Source organism: Drosophila eugracilis, unplaced genomic scaffold (genome assembly GCF_018153835.1).
Source record: "Drosophila eugracilis isolate 14026-0451.02 unplaced genomic scaffold, ASM1815383v1 contig_423, whole genome shotgun sequence".
In the NCBI taxonomy this organism is placed as follows: domain Eukaryota; kingdom Metazoa; phylum Arthropoda; class Insecta; order Diptera; family Drosophilidae; genus Drosophila; species Drosophila eugracilis.
The window spans coordinates 1,060,691-1,083,690 of record NW_024573287.1 but is presented as its reverse complement, the minus strand read 5'-3'; the positions used below and the strand labels follow the sequence as shown (position 1 = coordinate 1,083,690).

At 36.5% G+C, this 23,000-nt stretch overlaps 3 protein-coding genes across 3 annotated transcripts; 1 reads left to right on the top strand and 2 right to left on the bottom strand.

Moving 5' to 3' along the window:
- Positions 1 to 279: 279 nt before the first annotated feature.
- Positions 280 to 3,533, top strand: LOC108102463 (protein tyrosine phosphatase type IVA 1). Its single transcript, XM_017207596.2, has 4 exons — positions 280 to 653; positions 714 to 880; positions 2,126 to 2,257; positions 2,321 to 3,533. Exons 1-4 carry the CDS (start codon positions 534 to 536, stop codon positions 2,430 to 2,432), a joined length of 531 nt encoding a protein of 176 aa, XP_017063085.1. The 5' UTR covers positions 280 to 533; the 3' UTR covers positions 2,433 to 3,533.
- Positions 3,534 to 4,022: 489 nt separating this feature from the next.
- On the bottom strand, positions 4,023 to 5,368 carry LOC108103003 (mucin-3A). The gene is given in 3 exon segments (XM_041818966.1): positions 4,023 to 4,092; positions 4,205 to 4,324; positions 4,383 to 5,368. Coding segments are annotated over 3 exon segments (1,176 nt in total).
- Positions 5,369 to 6,657: 1,289 nt separating this feature from the next.
- On the bottom strand, positions 6,658 to 16,809 carry LOC108103397 (voltage-dependent calcium channel subunit alpha-2/delta-3). The gene is made up of 11 exons (XM_017208894.2): positions 16,075 to 16,809; positions 11,026 to 12,355; positions 10,779 to 10,955; positions 10,646 to 10,723; positions 10,211 to 10,587; positions 10,001 to 10,152; positions 9,426 to 9,931; positions 9,083 to 9,325; positions 8,929 to 9,022; positions 8,431 to 8,852; positions 6,658 to 8,359 (listed from the first exon to the last, which is right to left on the bottom strand). Exons 1-11 carry the CDS (start codon positions 16,233 to 16,235, stop codon positions 8,249 to 8,251), a joined length of 3,651 nt encoding a protein of 1,216 aa, XP_017064383.1. The 5' UTR covers positions 16,236 to 16,809; the 3' UTR covers positions 6,658 to 8,248.
- Between the last annotated feature and the right edge of the window lie 6,191 nt (positions 16,810 to 23,000).

Below are 23,000 nucleotides of genomic sequence, written 5' to 3'. Positions count from 1 at the left end.
GATCATATCACAGCAAGGAAATATTTTAATGTATCACAACGAAATTGAGAAAAAGTTGTAATATTTTCAAAAAAAAAAAAACAAAGTGAATCCAAATCATTTTTGTATCTTAAAATACGCGTGACACTTAACAGGGAATCATTTTTTCGGTCACAGAAAATTGGTTGACTTTCTTTGTGATAGAAGAAAAAACCAAAATTGTACTTAATTAAAAAAGAAAAAGAATTAATTTTTACTTAAATGATAATCTAGGTTTGTGTTTTGGTGTAAAACAATTAAGTGTACGATACGAAAACAGAGTTAATTATATTTATTTTTTATACATAACTCAAATCTTAACAAAATTCAATTTTAAGCCTCTAACACGCTGAATTTTTAATCTAGAAATCAAACTACTTCCGTTAAACAAAACCAATCAAATCTTTGTGAAAACCAAACAAAAACTACACTTCAAGATTGTAAGAAAGTAACAGACTTAACATTAGTGCACACGAGTTAGATTAACTCCTTCAGAACTGCTTTTGTAATTGTTTATGAGCATCACCATGCGTCAAAAAGATCTGCGCCCAGCCCCGGCTCTAATTGAGTACAAGGGCATGAAGTTCCTAATCACCGATCGACCATCAGACATAACAATTAATCATTACATTATGGTGAGCCCCTCCTTAATTATTCTTATCCGGATCCCCCTAATTTCTATGTCTTTCTCGTAGGAGCTAAAAAAGAACAATGTCAACACTGTGGTCCGTGTGTGCGAGCCAAGCTATAATACCGACGAGCTCGAGACACAAGGCATTACTGTCAAGGACCTGGCCTTTGAGGACGGCACGTTTCCTCCTCAGAATGTCGTTGACGAGTGGTTTGAGGTCTTAAAGGATAAGTAAGTAGAATAATAGCGCTCTTTCTTTTTTAGATTATTATTTACTTCTTTCTATCGTTAAAAATAAATCACATTTGTTACATTGTGCGTAAGTCATTTGCTTAGATTCCACGATCAAACTGGAGCTCTCACAAACATTTCAAGTAGAATCGGACATTATTTAAATAAGTTATATTTTAATTAAGAATAATTTCCAAAATGTAACATAACAACACATTAAATAACTTTGTATAGATATTTCACTAAAGCTCCAGTCAAATTATATTCATTACTAACCTTAGTTAAGACATATGTAATTATATTGCATTATTTATTTTACATATAATTTTGAAGATATTCATTAACCATATTTTAAGTATACGCGAATATACAAAAAATAGCCTCAAGTGATTTTTATCAATTTATTCAGTATTATTTATTGCTTTGTGCCACTCAATTAAAACAAATGAAAATGTTACTAAATTCAAACCAAAATAAAAGCCAACGAAAACCTATAAACTGCGACGCTAGCCAAATATCCAATGAGCTGTAAAACAAATATTCACACACATTAAAAAGGAAGAACATTTAGAAGATGTATAGAAACCCGCTTGTAGTCCCCGCTATTGCCATAGGTGCTAACTTTGTATGATTTTAATATGCTCATCAGTTATAAGTTGCTGTACAGAATTTAGCTCAATCGAACTATTGCACATACCTTCTCTCATTCTTATCTCAACGTTTTCGTTTTGTAAAACTTTCAAATTCCACCCATCATAGACTACTTTGTATTACCTTGTAAGCTATCAAACTTGATCAATGAGAACTTACCTTACCTTCCTATATGATTCGTTTCGTGTGCTATTTTGATACCGCTGCTGCTGTGCCCTAGTTTTAGAAAGTCCACAAGCGCCACACTAACCTACTACAAACATAAGCGATTTTCGCTCAGACACATACAAAAAACAGTTCCACCAACAACAGCAACTGCAACTGCAATAAGAACTTCAGCAACCAGAGCCAGTCTATCCGCAGCATCAGGTCGGGCCACAGATACATTGCCCCTAACAGCCAATGATAATTTCACTGATACTGGCGAGGCAGCATCAGCAATTTATAATAATACTGCATTTGTTGATAATGAAACTTGTCGGTAAGCGTAGATCTAGATTTATAGACCTAAAAGTAATTTTAGTTTACTCTAATTAAAATAAGATAAGTTTTTAGTTAACAATAAAATTTTTAACATCTTTTTGTACATTCCAGATATCAACAAAATCCGGAGGCTTGCGTTGCCGTTCATTGTGTTGCTGGTTTGGGAAGAGCTCCGGTTCTAGTTGCCTTGGCACTGATTGAATTGGGCTTAAAATACGAGGCAGCTGTGGAAATGATTAGAGAGTGAGTACTTGTTGAACTAAACGGAATTGGGAGTATTTATTAAAGTTTGTTTTTTTTTTCTAGTAAACGACGTGGCGCCATCAATGCCAAGCAGCTATCCTTTTTGGAAAAATATAAGCCAAAGGCGCGACTAAAGCACAAAAATGGCCATAAGAATTCATGTTCTGTGCAATAGATTTCCAAAACCATATGTATATTCCCACCAGATAAAAAGTGTTCATTTTTTCAAAAACAAAAAAAAAGCAAGTGGATAGAAAAGAACGTAAAGAAATATGATTTGATAGGCAACAAAACGAGAATTGCAAATTATCACGTACCACAGAGAATCCAAAAAACCAATCACAGCCCCAGTAATTCTTAAACTTAAAAACTCAAATTTAAATGTATTGGTATTAATTTTGTAATTTGTATGTATTAATTAATGTAAATTATTGTTATTTTACGATTCGATTCAGCCACCCCAAACCAAACTAAAAAGAGTTTAATTTTTGTACCTACAGCATATATAGACCGACTTATACGCATACATTTAATTTTGAGCAGCCGAATACCCCATTAAATGGTTGTAAAAGGCTCGTCAAAATAGTTAAAAGCTGTTGTTCTACATTAAAATGTTCTGGAATTAACAAACAACAAATTAAGCGTACAACAGAAAACCATCAAGCAAAGAATATTATTAAAACTAATAACTAGATGAAAAAAGTGTATGGTGTAAAAATCTACTACTTAACAGTCATATTCTAAAAACGGAAAAATGTACTTAATCGCATATTAGTTTGGAGCTGCTTAGCCTCCTAAAGATCTGCTTTAATTATATTTTACTGTTTACAATTTTTTTATACTGTCAACACATTTTAGCTATCAACAAAGCAAGACTTTTTTATATGCTAAATACATTGCTTATTTGACCACTACAATACCAATACCAATCAGCCTCGCACATGCATGAATACTTTGGCATGTATGTGCGACTTAATGATATATATCTATATATATAATTTAATATATATTTATATGTATTATACAACTGCAACGTTTTACATTAATGACTACATACATTCAAAGTCAACAAGCAAGCAAGTAGTAATCAAGAAAATAAGAAATATTTCAAACCAGCAGGAACAACAAAAAAAAAATACAAAAATTGAGAAAATGAACATGAAAAAAATTTAACCTTATTGTAAACAACAAATTATAGTGACAAGGAGACGATGAAGAAGCACGAAGAAAAAAACACAAGCCGAAAATAAAAACAAATATAATGCTTACAAAATAATTTATCCAAAATATTGAATTGTAATTTTTTAAAATGTTAGTCATTACAAGGAAATAAAAATGATCTATATTAAAATTAATGATTTATTTTTTTTATTGATTTCGCATTGTTTTTGAATTTTGTGAACAAAATGGGAATTTACATCACATTAACAATTTGTAATATACTCGCATTAGAAAACGTTGGGCAAGATACCAATAAAAAAAATGTCGGAAACTAAGTTTTTGAATGGTGAAATTGATTGGTTGGTTGCTGCTATTGATTCCGAAGATATTTCATCTGAATAATGTGCCTCCAAAAACGCATCTCTCGAAATAAAAAATTCTTTGGATATATCTTTCTTAACTCAAATATAAAAACTTACTTATGTGGCTGATTAAATAATGTAGATACTAGAATAATTTTTAGGGGATTAGTTTTATAACTTCTAAAGTTATTTTCTGATATTTGATTTAAAAGTAGATGATTTAAATGGTCAGTATATAATTATTATTGTAATTCTTTATCTTTAGATTTGGGATTTTTTAGAATTTTTCGTTAGTAATGGTGGTTGATCTGGAACTTGAATGCTCGCATTCTTGGTCTCTGAATAAAAACAAAGCATTGTTTAAACTTATCCACATTTCATCTCCTCGCTGCAGCTATAGGTTTTAAAGTATGCTTACCCGGTTTCTTCCTTCGATTCGTTGTGATTACTTTTTATTAGTCTACTTTCGTGTTTAGAAATATTTTTAGTCCGGTGATCTACATTTTTACCACCACTCAGAAGAAGTTCAACTATTTTGTCCATTCTATAAAAAACGCAAATTTTAATATATTTATTTAAAAGATTTATTTGTAAATCTGTACCTTTTTTCTTGATCTTTTTTAAAGGCATAGAAATCATGATAAAGAGACATTTTTAGTTGCTGGATTGCGTCAATAATAGGTTGAAGATTTAAATCAATATTTGGATAAGCAAGTACTTTTGAGGTTGAAGTTGGTGACGAAATAGTTGTGGTATGTGTTGTTAAGGAAGTAGTAGTGCTTTTTGTAGTTGATTGAATGGTGGGCTTATGTGTTGTAGAAGGGGTTGTGGTAGTTTGGGTTGCTGGGTGGGTAATAGTACTTTGTGTTGTAGAAGTCGTGGTGGTGGGTTCTTTTGTCGGAGTAGTGGTTATTTGTGTTGTCGAAGGAGTAGTACTTTGCGAATGATACTCCAATAATGTGTTATACAACCTTTCAAAATCATCGAATAGTTTCAACAACTTTTCATTGGTCATATCTCCGTTATTATCACCATTTTGATCGTCTGTGGTGGATAACAGTGACTCCAATTCAGCGGAATCTGTTTTTGTTGGATCCAGGTCACCCGATATGATTTGCTGCAACACGCTTCCTACTTTTGATATCAGCTGAGGTGAAAGTTTTCCAGTTGCCTTGTCGACTTTACTTTTCTTTATCTTGCGTAATTTACTCAATAGTTCTAGGATTTTTTCAAGTTTATCTCTTGGTGATTCCGACGAACTTAAAGTTGGGGAGCGCTCTGTTGTGAATTGAGGTTTTAGAAGATGTGGAGTAGTTTTCTGAGTTGTTGAGTAAGATGTTGTAGTTTTATGTTGATGGAATTTAGTCCTCTCGGTAGTAGTCTGTTCGGAGCTTGTAGTATTTTCCTCATCATTCAAATGATCGACCCATTCTTTAAGCCCTGTTATTAAGTTCTTCATTGCCGCAATATAGCTGGAACTTTTGTGCACATTTTGATTTTTCGGTACATCCTTATGTTCCTTAATTTTCTTAACAGCTTCTGGAAAAGCTTCAATTAGAGGATTTTGTGAGTCTATCCATTTTTTCATTACGTCTTTAACGTGTTTATTGCTGTCGCTATCCTTCTTTTCCTTTGTTTGTTCACTTTCTTTCCTGGTCTTTCTAATCGATTCTGCTAATTGGTTAGCCATATCCTCTAATTGAATAAAATTCTTTTGGGACACAAGATTTTCTGAACTTTGTTTATTTTTATAGTCCTTAAGGATTTCCAAGAAAGATCTCCCGAAAGAGTCTAACAGCATGTGTTGGTTGTTCGTCCACAGCTGCAACATTTTGAATGCTTCCCCGAGGCCGTTTTCGGGATAATGTTGTTGTGTTCTTTTGTTAATATGTACCTCTGAGCCTAGTGAGCTCGGCTTCTTGAGGGTTCGTGCTTTCGGTCCTTGTTCCAATTTAATGTCATGATTTTTAAGTCGAATAAGGTCATTTATTTGCTGTTGGCCTTGAAGGATTTTTCGAAGAATGTCGTTTTGCATAAATTGATTGGAATCTTTTTTGTTTTTATAAACTCTGTGAGCCTCATTAAATTCTCTAAGTGGAACCACATCCCCATCTCGATCATTATCATTGGAATACCTTTCCTGATAATAGATTGGCTGGTGTTGACTTTGTGGTTGATTTTCATATATTTCATTTGACAACTTTTGACTCAGTTCCGAATTTGATGGAAAGGGTACATCTTGAGTTCTTTTTCTGAAAATTCAAATTGCTTCTGTAGAGGATCCGGACTTAAGTCGTTTTGGGTTTCTTTTATGTTATCATCATCTCTTTTATGAAGTCGAAATGGAAGCTTGTAATCTCTAGCTGTCCTTTGATTTTGGTTAAAATATTTTATGTTGTTCCTTTGATTTGGTGCAAAATAGCTTTCTTGGGGATTGGTAATATAATCATTTGTATAATGCTTGTATCTATACAAACTTTCCGATTCAAAATCGCGAGACTGAAGGGAAATTTATCATTTGTTTTAATTTAAAAAACATTATTGTCACATACCCTCGCTTTTATGTTCTGTGACAGCACACTCAATAAAAAAATTACTATGTAAATAATGTACATTCTTTCTTGGCTGAGTAAACAAAACTAAAATTCCATCGGTTATACTGCATAATATTCCACCGATAATAATTAATTTTGTGTAAATTTTCCGCAGATTTTCTGTTCTAAAATGTTGAACTCTTAAAGCAATACATATTAGAAAAGTACGACTCTATATAATACAAGCAAGTATTATTTAATAGGTGAATATATACAGATTAGAGGTATAACGTCTAAAAATACTTACCTTTATAGAAAACTACAAAATTAAACAACGATAAAACATTTATCGACGATTAGTTCATTTATTTTGCTAAGGAAATTTAAAATGTTTATCGTTTTTTTTAGTTTTAGTGGACATGGCATATACATTGTGTATACGTTTCGAAATTGAATAAAATGTGATTAAAAAGAGTCATTAACTCATAGAGATGAACATTAATTTGATGATGAACTTGCAGCAAATCCACGTATACCATTATGACTAGATTTTGTTGTTTAATATTTTTTTTATACATTTTACAACGTTTAAACACTCCAAAAAATAAATGTATTAGTAATTCAGTTTGTTTAAAAAATTACATTTAATAGTTAACTGTTTTCATTTCATTTTTCCATCCATCCCAGCATCTTAGCTCAGCTTTAAAAACGCCGTCTTCATTTTGATTTCATTTCCTTGAAAATAATCTTAATATAACTTGTCTTCTTTATAATATTATAATATATTTTTTGTTTTTGGTTTCTATGCATAAATTCATAAAGTTCATAAATTGTTTCCACATTCGAAATACGATACAAAGGCAATTAGGTTTTGGTATTCATTTTAGGTTTGGTTTTCCGTTCCATCTTTTGTGTAAATCTTGCTAAAGTTTTTTGACTAAGTGTAAGGCCTGAAGAGAGCAGTAAATTATACATAGATGGGGTTTCAAACTCAGCATTGGAAAAGTATTGCATACTTTAAAGGTGGTCATTATGTGTTGTGTTATTTTTTTTTTTTATAAATCTGTGCGTTTGCCGTTTTAAAAACACCATGTTCAATAAAATACAATTTACAAAACAGGAAGGAAACATATTAAAAAATGTTGTCATATAAACAATAAATATTATCTGTTGTAATCCCTTTTTTGTTCTTTGCATAAAAAGAAAACCATATTCTCTTTTATTTCGGCTGGGATTAAATGACAAATTTGCTTAATAAAAGTAAGTGCTTTGTGTCTTGTTTTGTGATCTTTCATCATTATCATATTTATACGTTAACATTGTTGTAAAAAATCAACTAAGTTTTATAAAATTACAAAAATAATTGTCATTCGAATTATTTTTGTTCGCATATACAAATTTTTGCTAATTTATTTCTTTAATATTTGGCATTGGTTGCACCATATTAATCTATCAAAATAGTCAGTAAAACGTTGGTTTTTCTTTTATCTAAAGGCGTTAGGTATATAAAAAAACGTTGCTTTTATTAATATTCTAAGAAACTGTTGAAGGAGCAGCCGGGGACAAGGAAACTCATCGTGTGAAAAGGGTTTCTCTTTAAAATTGTTGGTCTTTATGTTGCCTCCTCAGTTAACACCAGCCTCCATCAATTCACTACATTTATAAAATAAAGTAAGACCAGTTTCATAATTTTTGGCGCAGTTTGTAAGTCTAAGAGTTGAAATTGTTGTTGCTTTTAGTGGTTTTTAGTACCGAAGATTGTGCCAGTTTTGTTTTGGTTTCCTTTGTTGTTTAACATTCGACAAGTATTTGGACTACGGCATAGTTTACAATCTATAGAAAACAAAAATATATTTATATATAAACAACAAACCGATCGTAGTCGCGTATAGTACATAATAGTTGTATAATATATAGTTCTGTGTACATTATCCCTAACGCATAAAGCTGTGCGTCAGGTAAAACATTAAAATTATGGTCAGCGGCAGCAGCTGAAGCGTCAAACCCAGCCGCGAGGCGTTGCCGCAATAGGTGTACAGTTCCTCCTAAAAATAAATGACAACAGAGGGTTTAAATTAGGATAAACATTTTGGATATGTACCATTAAAAAACCTACATCCTCGTGCTCCGTGTAGCACTCTTCGATGCGTCTCCGTTCGTAGAAACTCATATTGAGCTTGTAGCAGGGAAATATATTATCGTATTCCATCCGCTGGGGTTCGGTGGTCAGGCGTACATTGCGCGATGGCATCAAGACATTGACCACCACCAAAACCAGATTGGAGTTCGGTATCTTCTTGACTAGGAAGGGTCGTGCTGTAGGTGTTTCCACGATGTCATTGATGCCCACCAGGGCAGCGGGTTGCAGAGCGTACAGAGTAGACCGCATGTCACAGGCCTTATAGGTGGGATCTGGCTCGGGTTCATCGAACATGGCGTTTTCGTCGTCACTATCCTCTTTTGGCTTGGCAGCCGAAGTTTTTCCACCATCGCCCACTGCCACGTACTCGTCTTCAATTTCATCAGTGTATTCCATAACTGAAATGAAAATTAAATAGTACAAATATTTTAAATAAATATACTGTTCAGTTATTATAATTTCTTGAACACTTACACGGCGCTCCTTCAGCCCACCACTGAATCCTCTGGTACTGGAAGAAGAGCCGGCCCACCAGCCACTTCCAGCCAAAACTCAAGAGTCGAAGGGGCTTGAATTAAATAAAATCGATTTAGTTATAAATATATATATATAAAGTTGTTTGGCTTACATGCAACAGGCCATGTCCATCGCTTTCCGCTTTTGGCTCTTCCTGGCACTGCTCCTGGTAATCGTAGACGTCAATGCTTAGGAAGATGCCCTTTTCCACCATCGCGGACATCACATCGCCGTGGAACTCACCGAAGAACTTGCCTGTGGTGTTGATATTCTGTCCAATCACTATGTACGCATTGTTGTCAATTACCACACAATCAACATCGTCGTCCGTGCAGATGGGAAGGCAATTGTTGCACTACAAATAAGTAATTGATATATATATATATTGAAATATTCTTTAAAAAACTAACTAACATATTAAAGATTAAAACCCAAAGAAAACTTGGTAGACTCACATGATCCACTGCAGTTATATTGAAGAAGCGTTCCCACATCCGGGCGTGGGAGAATTGGAAACCCACAACGCAAGCGGGCGCCTCCTTGCCGCCATCCCTTGGGAAGATGGCATGGGAGGCGGTGACTTTAACCTCCCTGTCCTCCATGGGATCGTCGTAGTGCTTCACCGAGTAGACGAAGCTCTCCGCTCGGTCCTCGTGATGTTGCAGGATTGCACTCTTGTACCACGTCTCGTCAATAGCTGTGGTGTGGTAATCACCAAATTCCCGATCGGTGTCCACCTCAATCTCCCCGAAGATAAACTGCCAGCGGGTTAAGCCACTCATGGTAGCCACAAATCGCAAATCAGCTCCAAATCGCTCTATCAACTGGCGCTCTTCATCGCTTTCAAAACGCCAAACGCCGTAGCTGGAGTTCGTTACCTTGGCGTCAAAGATGAGCAGGTGCACCAGCTCCTTGTTGCAATAGTAGGCATCATCTCCCAGTGTTTTGCGGCCGCAGTTCACTGGAAAAGATAAGATAACATGCAGTCAGTCTAACGATATTTAGAATTACATCCATTTTCCAAACTTACGATCATCTTTGTCATCCCAATCGGATTCATCCTCAGCATATTGCTCTGGCCACTTCCAATCGTTTTTCATCATCTTGCCCAGAAACTCGCGTAATTCTGCCTCAGGTGTTTGGAACTCATGACCTTCCAAATAGTGGTACTTGCAATAAACCCTATAGTATGGAAAAATTTATAACTATATCCAATTTACGGTAAAGAAGGTTTACTCACCAATCGGGATGAACCTTCCAGTTATCTCCCATAAAGAAATCCGATATATTTATTTTCATATGCTTGTTTTTGTCCACCTCCTCGCCCACCTTAATCCAAGTTTTGCCATATTCGGTGGGCATTACGATGCCCAAGGTGAATGGGGTGTTTGGCAAGGGAGCAAAGAAGTAGTCCTGCTTCTCCTCGGAAACACGACGCATTTTGTCGTAATGGAATTTCACAGAAATGCTCTTGAACTCATTGCTTTCGTGCCGGACCATGGCATTTCGAATATTCAGAATGGATTCACCGGGCTCTCGAGGACTTTGGTCCTCAAAGAGATGTTCCACCTCAGTGAAGTCGATACTATTGTAGTTAGGATTCATCTTGCCATTGGTCTGTGGTGTAAAATAAACAACCTGTAGTACTTAACCAAATAAATTGTCAAAAATTTACCCCAATAGGCCTCAGATCGGGATGCAGCAGAACATATCCATTGTTGGATACCACGAAAGAATAGCCATTAACACCCAGCTGAAAAGTATTGTTAGTTAGTATAAACGATATTGGAAAAATTCTGTTCTCCCACCTTGTAGGGTAGTGTCAGCTTGTCTATATCTTCCACGGGCACGTCTGTTCCAGCGACTCCTAACAAACGTGCCCTTGGATTTGTGCTGTTCGCTAGTCGATAGGAGCGATCGAAAGCAGGAACTCCGACAGATATCATAAGACGAGGTCGTCGTTCATTGGAGGTTTTGGGATCGTACTAAAAGCGGTAAATTATTAATTATAAAATTAATCAAATTCTTTAAAGTCTTTAAAGTCTTTATACTAACCGTTTTATCGGTGAAGGCGTGCGTCCAGGTTGGCGGATGCTGTTCGTTTTGCAGTACGAGTGGCGTTGCAATAACATCGACGTACTTGAGCACCTCCTCGTGGACCTCGTCCAAAGTTTGGACGTGCGAATAGTATCCCCGATTCAGGCAGGCCATCCATTGAATTTCGCGAACCTTGGTTACCTCCTTGCCCAAAAGATAAGTAAAGACCCTGGTTTTCATCCGTGAGGTGCCGTTCTCGCCGTTGCCCCAGTTGTACTTCTGAAAGATTTCGGTGGTGTTTCCCGCCACGCCATCGGTGACTAACATTATGGCCTGGTTGCAGGTGGAATTGGTGCTACAATGACGGGCGTCATAGTACTTTTGCAACAACTGGAAAGCAGTATCGTAGGCCAAGGTGAGATTAGCATAATCCTCGGGATCTTTCAAATTTTCAATGTGCTGGTTAAAGACCTCTATATTTTCGGGTGTGGCCTGGACGAGGGCTCCATTAAAGCACGGTATTATGTCCTCCACTGTCTTTGAATAACGCAATATGGTGAAGAAATCGTTGTTGGAAAAGGTGTCCAATATACTGCGAATAGTGAACTTGGCAACATGAAGGCGGAAACCTGTCATTGAACCAGAATAATCTAGAAGGATGACAATATCCTTGGAACAGGTGGCTGTCTCAATATACCAGGACCTCTTCCGACAATCGTATGTATCGGCATCATCCCGATTTGCTCGGGTATCAGTCCATTGTGCTGCCGGATAGTGCCGCAAGATTCCTGTATCGGAGCCAAAGTATTGCCAAGATAATGCTGGATCGGATTGGTAATTCTGGCGAAAAACCTCGTCCAGCTGCTCAGACCACATGATAGTCTTCAACACCCGCTCCGATCGATCCCAAATATTCGATGGCACATGTACCGAACTGTGCTCCGTGTCCACTGGCGTATTGTAGAAATGTGTGTCCGGATTCAATTCCATCTCCTTATACATCCAGGCATACTCAGCTTCATTCGGTTCTAGTTCCTCGGAACTATTACCATTAAAGGTCGAATATTTACTAGAGATATAGGTGAAGTTCGTCAGTGCATAGGATTGATTAAACTCAAAATTCTCGTTCACGTTTTCCGCACGTTCCTGGATGCACCGAACTGCATCCATCTTTCTGGCCAGCATTCTGCCCACATTTTTAGTGATTGACTTGATCAGCTCGGTGCCGTTTTTCAGCTCCACGCGGGCATTGTACTCCTTGTATTTCTCTTTAATCTCCTGCGACTTGGTGATCTTCTGCGCAAGCGCGAACAGCTCGTCGCCAAACTGCGTTGCCCATTTGCCAACGCTGCAATTGAAAGGATATATAAGCGAAATCAGGTTCATATTTCAAACTTAATATTATTATTATTGCCCAAATTTAAAATCTTCAATTTAACATTTTGATTAGGGGTACAAATAAAATAACATGTTTATAGTTAAAATTCTGAGGCGTTTGTAAACTCTCAAAGAAATTAATCATATATTTTTAATTTCGTACTTTTTAGGTTGGATCCGTTTTGTTATCAAAAACACCGTCCAATTAAAATCTTCTTATATAAAGTATTCCTCCACAACGGCAGAAACAGTAAACAACACTTTGTCGACGTCAGAACTGCGCCACCGAGATGTCAACCACCTGTCCGAGCTCCACTAATTCAATTAGCGCACATGTTTGCCTGTGGCGTGTAGGGGGCGTTTGGGTGGGTGGTAGTTGGGTGGTGTTCACACCTTCCCTTACACCTTAAACCTGACCACAAAGGGGTGTCAACGCCATATTCCTGGCAGCGCAGTCGGCGTTCCACCACGAACAGCTGTTTGATGTTGGGAAATCAACAAGTGCCTGCGCACGCAACTTCGTTCTCTTTTGTTCTCTTATCTAGTTCTCTTGAAAAAACTTACTCTTGAAACTACTTTCTCTTGAATAATACGATCTCTTAAAACTAAAGCATGTTTTAGGGACGATTCCATTAGTTAATGCATGCCATTAGCAATAAGTGGTTTAACGATAGTTCGACAAAGTTTAAGCGATTGAACTTTTTCGAAAACTCTAAAGATTAGTATTACCAATTTATTTGAACTCAAAAATTAAATATTTCAAAAGTAATCAGTTTTGAATATTTTACTTTTCATGCAAGTATTTTTGATATTATCTGATTTTTATACTCTAGGCCTTGGAAACCCCTAGTTTTATATTTCTAAAGTAGTTTATTGTTCAGAAAATATCAATGTTGTCCTCAAACAGGGATCAAAATGTCCTTGGCCATTAGCCTGACAAACATCGATAAAAATAAATAGAAAAGGATTCCGTAATGAAATTAAAAAAATTACTTAAAGATTCAGAAAGCTATTGGCTAAAAAATTGATATAAGCAGAAGTTTTAATCTAATGAACCGGTGTTGTAAATGTATTTTAGAAAATACATTAATTATTTATTTTGGTAGCGCCTAGCTAAATGCAATTGCCTGACAACCGTTCGCGTGAGAATTTGGCATTTACTATAAACATTTAAAGATAGTCTATGCCTGCGCATGACCGCACTATTTTATCCCGCTCTTCGGCTCTTTTCAGTACGAGAATCTCTTGACGTGGCTTTTGATGTCGCCGACTCCGCCGGCGGCGCTGTTTCGGCCATTTTCATTTCACTTCTGTCGCCGACGTTGCCTTTGACACAGTTATTCCGCCAGCCCCGAAGCACCCCGATATATACCCTTGTATATACCCCGATGTACCCTGGTATACTCCTCAAATGCCCACAGACACCCTCAAGTGTTTTGGCCCGGTCGACGCTGGGTAAAATTGTTTTTGTCACTGCTTGCTAGTTGGAAATGAATGATGCCTCTCTGGCTTTTATTACGTTCTGGAGTTGTTCTATTAATTTGGCCACATTGCTTTGTCGTATCTCGTTCGACATTGTTTTAGATGGCCCTCGTTAGCCCCGACCACAGAAAATAGGGAACCACAATCACCCGGGGGAAATATATCATTTTCAGGGTCACAGAAATCTCTTCCAGCCGAAAATTAAATCTCGGTACCGCAGTGAAATTGATATGACACTTCTCACAACAAATTCAATAGAGACTTCAGGCGCATTTGAAAAAAATAAAAATATAAAAGACATTTCAATTATAAATTAGAATATTCAGCGTATTTGAAACTGCCTTTTAATCATATTTAGTATTTAATATATCAAAATTGTATTATTATCATAACCTTTTTTAATATTCTATTAATCTATCCGGTTTCAGCAACATGCCGAACAAAATACATGCACATTTTTCATAAGATTTTCCCGACTGAATTTCAACAGTGTTTAAATTAAAGATTGAATTTTTATTACGGTTCCCTTGGGCTTAAATAGCCATATTCTATTAATGCTCGGCATGCTGCAATGCGCCAAAAGTCCCATTTCCCCATTAAATATTCTTTGTAATGCGAATGGACATTAAATGATTTTCGGTCTCTGCTCTTTTCCATGCCTCAATTTTGTGGCTATTTAGTAGCGCTAATTTGGTTGGGGCCATTTTATTATGGGGTTTTTCGGTCTTTAATATTTCATTATTTATCATCCTACAATGTAGTTGGCTAATTGGACATTTACTTTAGTAAAATTTATGTGGCCTTGAATAGTTTTTTATGTCACATTTAGATTTCTTTGAAGATTCTTTTGATTTTCTCCAAGGGATTATGAATAACGAAGTATTGCTAGATTTATTTATAAACTTTCTATTACCCATTTCTAAGTAACAAAATAGCGTACATAATATTTCCTGTATTCTCTAATTAAATAAATACCTAATTTTTTCTTAATGTTGCAAACATTTACCAAAACGTTTATCACGAAAAAGTACAGATTACTGGATTCCCCCAAGTACCGTATTTACCTTAATTAATTGCACAACTTTTGGCATTATGTTTGGCGGGCCCAAACAAAATGTCCAATAAAATATTCATTTAGCGTAAATAGGCGTCAGAGTTTCTACCGGCTCTACCTGTTCGCGTCATTCCCAAAGTCAGCATGTCAGACAAATAATTTTGATGTGACTTTATGAGAACTTGGGGCACAAAACAAAAATTGCCAAGCGCCGCGACCCTCGGGCAAGGGAAATACATAATATCAGGGAGAGAGACATCTAGAGGAGCTGAATGAGTAACTGCGGGTAAAAATGCTGACGCACAGAGTAGGAAAAAAGTGCTCGAAAACAAAAGACAAGACGCTTAAACACGCTATGGGAAATGAAGGAAAAAATAAAAACGGGGGCACGACCTTCAGATTACCTTAACAAAAGTATTTATTATTATAAAGTTTAATAAATCAATCAAATTTTATCATTTTTAAAAGTAGTTTTTAATATTTTTAATTTGATAAAGCAACTATTTCAAAGTTAACTGTTTAAATGGGAAATCCTAAGAGTAAAGCAACATCTAAAATTTATTTTTGTAATATCTTATTTATATGCATTAAGTTCACAGCTTAACACAGAAGCTCTGCTTGGTTATTTTCTTGATTTTATCAGCTTAATTTATATTTGCAAATGTGTTAGTGATTGAGTTTGTGGGCTATTAGTTAAGTAATAGTCGTTGAAGGTCTTAGCAGCCAAGAATCTATATATGCATTCATATTCATAAATCAGTCGATGAAACTTTATATTTATTAATAACTTAATTACATAAATAACACAATCAGAGAAAAACTAAAATAAATACCGAATTAAATCTTTGATTTCTTGGTAAATATAAAAGTGTAACCTCTATTTACATATAACATTATTCATAGCCCACAGTCCAATAAGCCCATTTAATGCCTACAGGGAATATTCTATAGAAGAAAAAAAGCCACGAGGCTGCCAACGAAATTAGCATAAAATGTACGAAAAATTAACGAGCGACGTTGACAACGAGATGAAGGCGGCGGGCACGCCCCTAATTGACTGGTTTTGAAAGACCCATTCCGGAATCGTTGCGTGTCCATTAAATGTAAATATCCTGCTGACCAATTTCCACCTGAAGGGTGGCCCTCAAACTTACGCTTCATCCGCCTCCGAGGCCTCCGCCAAGTGGGTGGTGGTCGAGGGGGAGGTGCCGCCATGCGGCCCGCAAATCAGCAACAACAACAGCGGCTGGGAGAGAGAAAATGCGGTCAAAATGACAGCGAAATGTGTCATCAACTTTTCGCATAAACCAAACATTTTTCTCGCATTTTCCTTGTGTTTTTGTTTTCGATTCGATTCTCACTGGTATTGCTTGCAGGGATTATATCGTGGCATTTGGCCCCTTTTCTGGTCAAGCAGGGTACACTTTGAAAAACCCGGAAAACCCCTTTAAAATTGATATACAATTTAGGGTGGAGTCGCAACGTCGACGACGACGCAAGCAGAGCTTTTCTTTTCGCTCTTTACCGCACACAAAAACACACAAGCACACGCAGAGAACCACACTGAAAGGTACACGGGGCGTATGCGTAATGCGAATAATAATAACGATAATAACTCCGATTAACTCGAACCCGTGCAAAATGGTATTGTATAAAATTTTTCGTTTGCCTGTAGAAAAGTGGCCACGATTTTTCGTAATTTATTTTGGTATTTTAGTTTCCCTCAGAGCTGCGTGCGTTGAAATTTTCTATATATAAACGGCGGGGCTCCGAACGATTTGATTACACATATGGAACACACTGTCGTTTGTGACTGTATGTGTATGTGGACGGCCGATGTACAATTTTCTGCGGCCTTTCCTTTTTCCGTGCCACGAGCCGTCGACGTCGAAGAGCTGCGAACAACTGAAAAATGTGGAAAATCTAATCGGATTTCTGGCAACCTGAAATGTTTTCTCTTCATCACTGCCGTTCGTTTTCGGCCATTTTCTCTCTTTAAAGAGAGAGTCCTATTTATAGTGTGTCTCTCCTTGTTTACATTTCGAATGGTTCAAACAGCTGTTTTCTTTGGTTTTCCTTTATCTATTGATTTTGTCATGAGGGAATCAGTTGAATTTTCCCACGCTCCTCTGCTTTGTGCCGCATATTCACAACAGAGAGCCGTATTTTCCGCTTTTTCAAAGAGTTCTTGAGAAGAGTATTATCGAGATTCTTACACCCCAAGAGTTTCAGAAGTAATTTCCAATGCCTATGGATATTGTTCACAGTCTTGTTGAGTCAAGAGATTCGTTTTTTTTTTTGGAAACTGTTTATTTATAGAGCTTTGTTCAGGGTTTTGGGTCACGGAGTTGAGAACTCAATTGTTTTGGTTATTTGTGGCATGATAGATGATAAAATTATATATTTTAGGATCATGGCATAACATTTTTTATTAAGCATGTTATTATGTTTTGTGTGCAAGTTTTACAGCCTGTCCTAAAGAAAGTTTATGAAAATCTTATAACATATTTATAAAAGCATCTTCACTACGACTATCTTCATAAGGTATACTGTCAAGGTTTTTTTTTCATCATTTTAATTTGGATTTGCAGATTTAATGGGCTTATCTCATGGGATAAACTCGCACTTGAATAATAACGCCTGGGGTGAGTCATTAATTGCTGAGTCAGATTCATATGCCATCTCCATATTTCATGAACCTCAAAAACAGGTTTTGGGGTACCATCATCTTGCCATAATCCCGATTCAACTATTCTGGCTGCGTTTAGCAACCAAATCCAATTTCGGTTAGCACAAAAACCGAAAAAAAACATAGACACACACACACTAATATGGGATACGGCAAAGTTCAAGCGCGCCTACCGCATATCAGTAGCGAGTGCCAGACCGAAACATCCGCATATACATACAGGCACACATATACAGGACTTCTCTGGCAAGGACATGCAGGATGCCAAGTACCAGTACACAGTTATGGGGAGACAGGGTCAGAGGTTGCCATGATGACGATGACAACGCACTTAGTCAAATTTTTAATGAACTCAACAACGTTTTACTTTTACACAGAACAACACTGGCTCTCGGAGTTTGAGGTTTACGACTTAATGATACCCCATTATTTCAGAATCTTACTTTTTATAATGCTTATTCCATAAATAGTATATTTAAAAGTATATACGAGTATGTTCATTATTTTGCTTAAATAGTCCTTTTAAGATAGGTTTTTATAGCCAAACATTAATATCGACAAATTTAGACATAGATTAATATCAATTATTGTTGGATTTTTAAATTTGGTAAATAATTTTATGTTATTACAATACAAGCTAAAATAATAAGCACGTTTGTTTTTTGAATATATTAAACTATCAGAAATGCAATATACCCATTAACCTTTTAGCTGTAGGTGTAAAAACACAAACTACAGAAGCATATGATGGAGGGCCCTTTTGGAGTGCAGTTGCCTGTAGTTGCATGGCCAAAGGGTGGAATGCAAAAAAAAAAAAATGTTCAGTAGTGGCATTTCAGGTATTTTTCCCTGTTTCTAGCCACTGCAAGCTGGCTAAATTATGAGCATACTTTTAAGGGCACCCATCCTCTGCAGCCTCCATGATAATGTTCTCGTAATTGTGGCAGCTGTATCTGGCACGTATCTGCCGGATGAGAAGCAGGGATATTCGTGTGTGGTTTGTTGTACACTGAAAATAAAAATAATAAGATCATAAATCGTTAGATCAAGTTTAAAATATAGAGAACATTTTGAAAATTTTTAAGTACTTAGAAGTAAATTACAAAGATTTTTCTGTTCGTACAGTTTTAGTAAATAAGTATTGAAAAATTATTCTTAAAAGTTTTTATCATGTAGTGTCTATCCCGTCACGTCTGACGGTCCCGTCTCTTTTGGTATGGCTCAAGTGGGCGGAAAGTGAGGGCGAGAAAAACCGCAAAATGTTGGCTCTGCGCATTTCATTTGCATGAAATTATGAGCAGCCCAAAATTGTGGCATATTTTCCGCTGTTGACTCTTCTTCTTGGGTAACTAATAGAAGAGTCTGCCAAAAAACTTTGCACAACTCATAAGAACACACTTCAATTAGAGACAGATAGACCGGAAAAAAATTTCCAATTGAGTCGAATGCCTTGGAGCATATAATCAACTTTTGGCAATTCGAAACTTCTTTGTCAAAGGCCCCTGAGGGCAATTCCTTTGGCAATATTTTGCAACATCAACTTTCGTTTTCTTTTACATTTTTTCAATACAGGGTGATCAGGTAGTGTTTTATGTTAAAACACAATTAAATTAAAATGTTAGATGTTTGATGCTATAGATATAAAATTTTACTTAAATGTAATCTTTTACTATAAGAAGATTGTAATATTTTTTATAAATCGAATATAAAAATCTAAGCATTGTTAGAATAAATGAAAACAGATTTTATATATTTGATAAAAATTATTTGTAATCAGAAGACCCTGTGACCATAAATTTCCTAAGAGGAAAACCTATTTGAGTTCGTCCTTTCACCTACAGCTGCTGTTGACTACGGTCACGATTGCAACACCAACAATGACAATGAAAAAGAAAAGAATAAGCAACGAAAAAATAGGTTGACATCCAGTGTCAGTTGCCATTTCCATTTTACTGTTTGGATTGGTGCCAATTGCGCGAACGTTTTCCCTTTGGTCGTTTTGTTTTATCCTTTATGTCAATTTCGCGCACACAATTTTGGGCAGAGTCCTCGTGAATCTTTTATATGTTTATGGCATTGTTTGCTGTACTTTGAGTTGCAATAAAGTACAATAAGTAAACTTTGAACTTCACGAGCGACCAGTTTATTTTGTAAATAAAAAATTGTATCAATGAATAAAATCCATTTATTTCATTTTCAAAAGAGAAAAATAACATTACATACCGTGGTCTATCAAGGTTTAGCCTAGATAAGGTTATTTATCTGAAAACTGTTTTATTGCGAGTTCGAATATCTGAAATGCTTTAAAGTCATCTGGCTTAAATTGTTCCTCTTTGTTCGATGGGTTCATCATCTTGTTGTTGGTTCCTTCACAGCTGGCTAGTTACGTTTTATAGTCCGATGGCACATCAGCTCCATTTCATGTTGACCATAAGTCCTTTAACCGAAATTTCCATCGTCCCGTGTGCTTGCCCAGTGAGCGTGAGTAATGTAAATGACAGAGAGAGAACGTGTAAAAAGTTTGAACAAGTTAACATGTTTCGAATAATCTATAATGCCGCTGTCCTGTCCATCGCTTTGGGATTCTGTATCCTGTATTCAGCTGCCAGTGTCCTTTCATCATCATTGACAAATCGTTGTCAGGGCTACAGGGCTAATTGGATTTTCGGTTGTGATTTAATTATATTGGGAATTGTTAGCTTTGCATTTGGCTTTAATTGCATATCAAGTTCGCACAACGTGTTCAAATGACAAAAACAAAAGGAAAAATAGAAAAACAATACTAGGAGCCTGCTCATTAATTATGTCAGAACGGACAGAAGCCTAAAGGCCAGCAGCAGTTAACTGAGAATCGAGTGTCAGAAGGCACGGGAAGTGCCATAATTTATGGACTGGCGCCCATTTCATGGGCTCTTGTTTCCCGGTAAATTATGGCCCCCGAACGTGTCCTTATGTGTCCTTGTGTACTTTCTTCTACGACTGACAATGACACTGACACATTTGCTTGTTTTTCCTTTCCCTATTTGTCGCTTTAATGTCAGCTTCCATAATGTTTCCAAAAGCGAAAATACTCTCATTAGCCGGCTGTCGGAATTGAATTAATTTATATTGGGGGAGCCAATTGTGATAATTAGTAATTGTTGACATTATTTGCTGTCGAATGGAAATCGCCATGCCAATTGTTGGCTTTTGGTATTGCCGATTTGTGTCGGCTCTGCGGTTGGCTTTGCAATATTAAAACCGCTAATTAGTTGCATGACTTGGCAATAAGGTGAAATGTGATTGCGTCTGTACATGCATATTTATTTTTTCTTGACTCTGAACTTTTCAATTGCATTTAATATACATAATAATTTTATACAAATATGATTTCTCTAAAACATTTATATTTAGTTTGGTTATATAAAGATATTTCATAGAGAAAAGAGAAGTTTCTTGGCTACACATGTGGCTTGTCAGTATATAAATTTGCTCTTATCAAGGCTACTAAATAGATATATGGAGACGAAACATATTGGCTGGGAATCAATGATCTGCAGAATGAGGGAGAGTTTGTTTCTGTGGCCGATGAACGTGATAGATTTCTGAAATGGAATCAAGGAGAACATAACAACTAAGGCTTTTAATAATATAATATAATGCTGAGATAAATTGTAAAAATATTTCATAAACTTATATTTTTGTTCGAAATTTTTTTATGTTTTTATGCTTTATTTTTAGAACAGCTTCGAAATTATAATGTGAACCCGAATATTAATTAAAATATTGATTGCAGCTTCTGATCGCCTTTAACTTCAATATGTTAAAGAGACTTGATGAAATTCTTTATCAAAAAACTCTTGAGTACGCAGTGTTCATGGGATTTGATACGATAAGCACGAAAAGTTGTCTGTGACATTGTTTATGTCAAGGCTTAAGCTTTGGCTAACATACATATATATTTTTCCTTTTGTCTCGAAATGGTCCCGATGCTAGGCGTTTTTTTTGCATTTCCGTTTTAATTAGGCGAAAGAGCTTTTCGGCCAGATTTTCTTTTAAGCCCATCGGCCAAGCACTTTGCCTAATTTATCTTTTCAATGAGACCCCTCGGCACAGCCATGTTCAATTAATTTGACCCATTTTCATGAAACAAAGAACCTGAAACTGAGAGAGCTCATGACCCAACGGCAAACACCCTGAAGCAGCTCACTACTAATGAGAAATTGTTTTTGGCTTCATGTTTCAGAACACTTTATGGCAACCGCTTGAACACCTTGGGACTATGAATAGAGTCGCCATTCAGGCAAATCGATAATTGCTTTGGTTTAAGCAGAGAATCACCCGCTCCCAATTACGAGGAAATTAAATTCAATGAACCGCACATTAGTCCCCAAATCGATGTTGAACTCGATCTTAAAATGTTGCTCAAAGCCTAATGGGAAATTGCGCAAAGCTTTATCATTGTCAGCCGATTTCGTAGTATCTTTAATTAATTCTCTGTGACACAACAGCCGACATCCATGCGATGAGAAGTTGACATCTCCAGAAGGAATTCCGGGCGTTTAACCTTGTTGCTCGTAACGTTGATGGACAGGCTAGGAGAAACGACCTCCCTACGCCCATTGGGGGCGTGGCACCACTTGCCCACGTTTTCGTGGCGGTCTCACGTCCTTTGTCCCGCTGACTGATGATGGGCGGAGTATGATTTATGGGTCTCTTGCTCGTCTCTCCAACACAACATGCGAAGAAGAATCCATTGGCTTTTTTCTGTCCATCCCAAATTTTTCGTTGACATCGAAAAAACGTTAACTGCAGTTGGCTTATAAACGATGAGAAAAAGGGTACACAGTTTTTTCACAGTTCGGTCAACGGAGACCCGAAACTTTGGCATGCTGGAAATACTAGCGGAAATTGATGGAATGTTTGATCAAGATGGTCGGCTTTCGTTGGAGATGGGATTATAAGGTTAAAGTTGGAGTAGTATATAAGGAAAAATTATAAGAATGAAGCAAAATTACCAAGAACAACACAATGGCAAAGTTTCATCGAGCTTTCCCATTGTTTCCCAACTGAACACCTGCACGAACAATAGATAGTGCAGCAGCCATTACCTCGGTACTAATGACAGACAAGAAAAGCCAATAGAAATTGGATCCTGACATTTGCACATCTTTTCCGATAAGGACAAAACCAGAGAGTCGACAAGTGTCAAGACTCCCCCGTCATTGTGCGCCTAATTAAAGAGTAAACAATGGGGAGCAGGATGCAGTTGAGGTGGGTAAAGGACATGCATCCTTTAGTTGCAAGTGACATTGCACAGCAGGGTCTCTTTTCATCAACAGCGCTCTGTTGAGTCCAATTACATGTGCGGTCAGAACTCGGCCTGGATTGCTGTACACCGAAATAAAAATA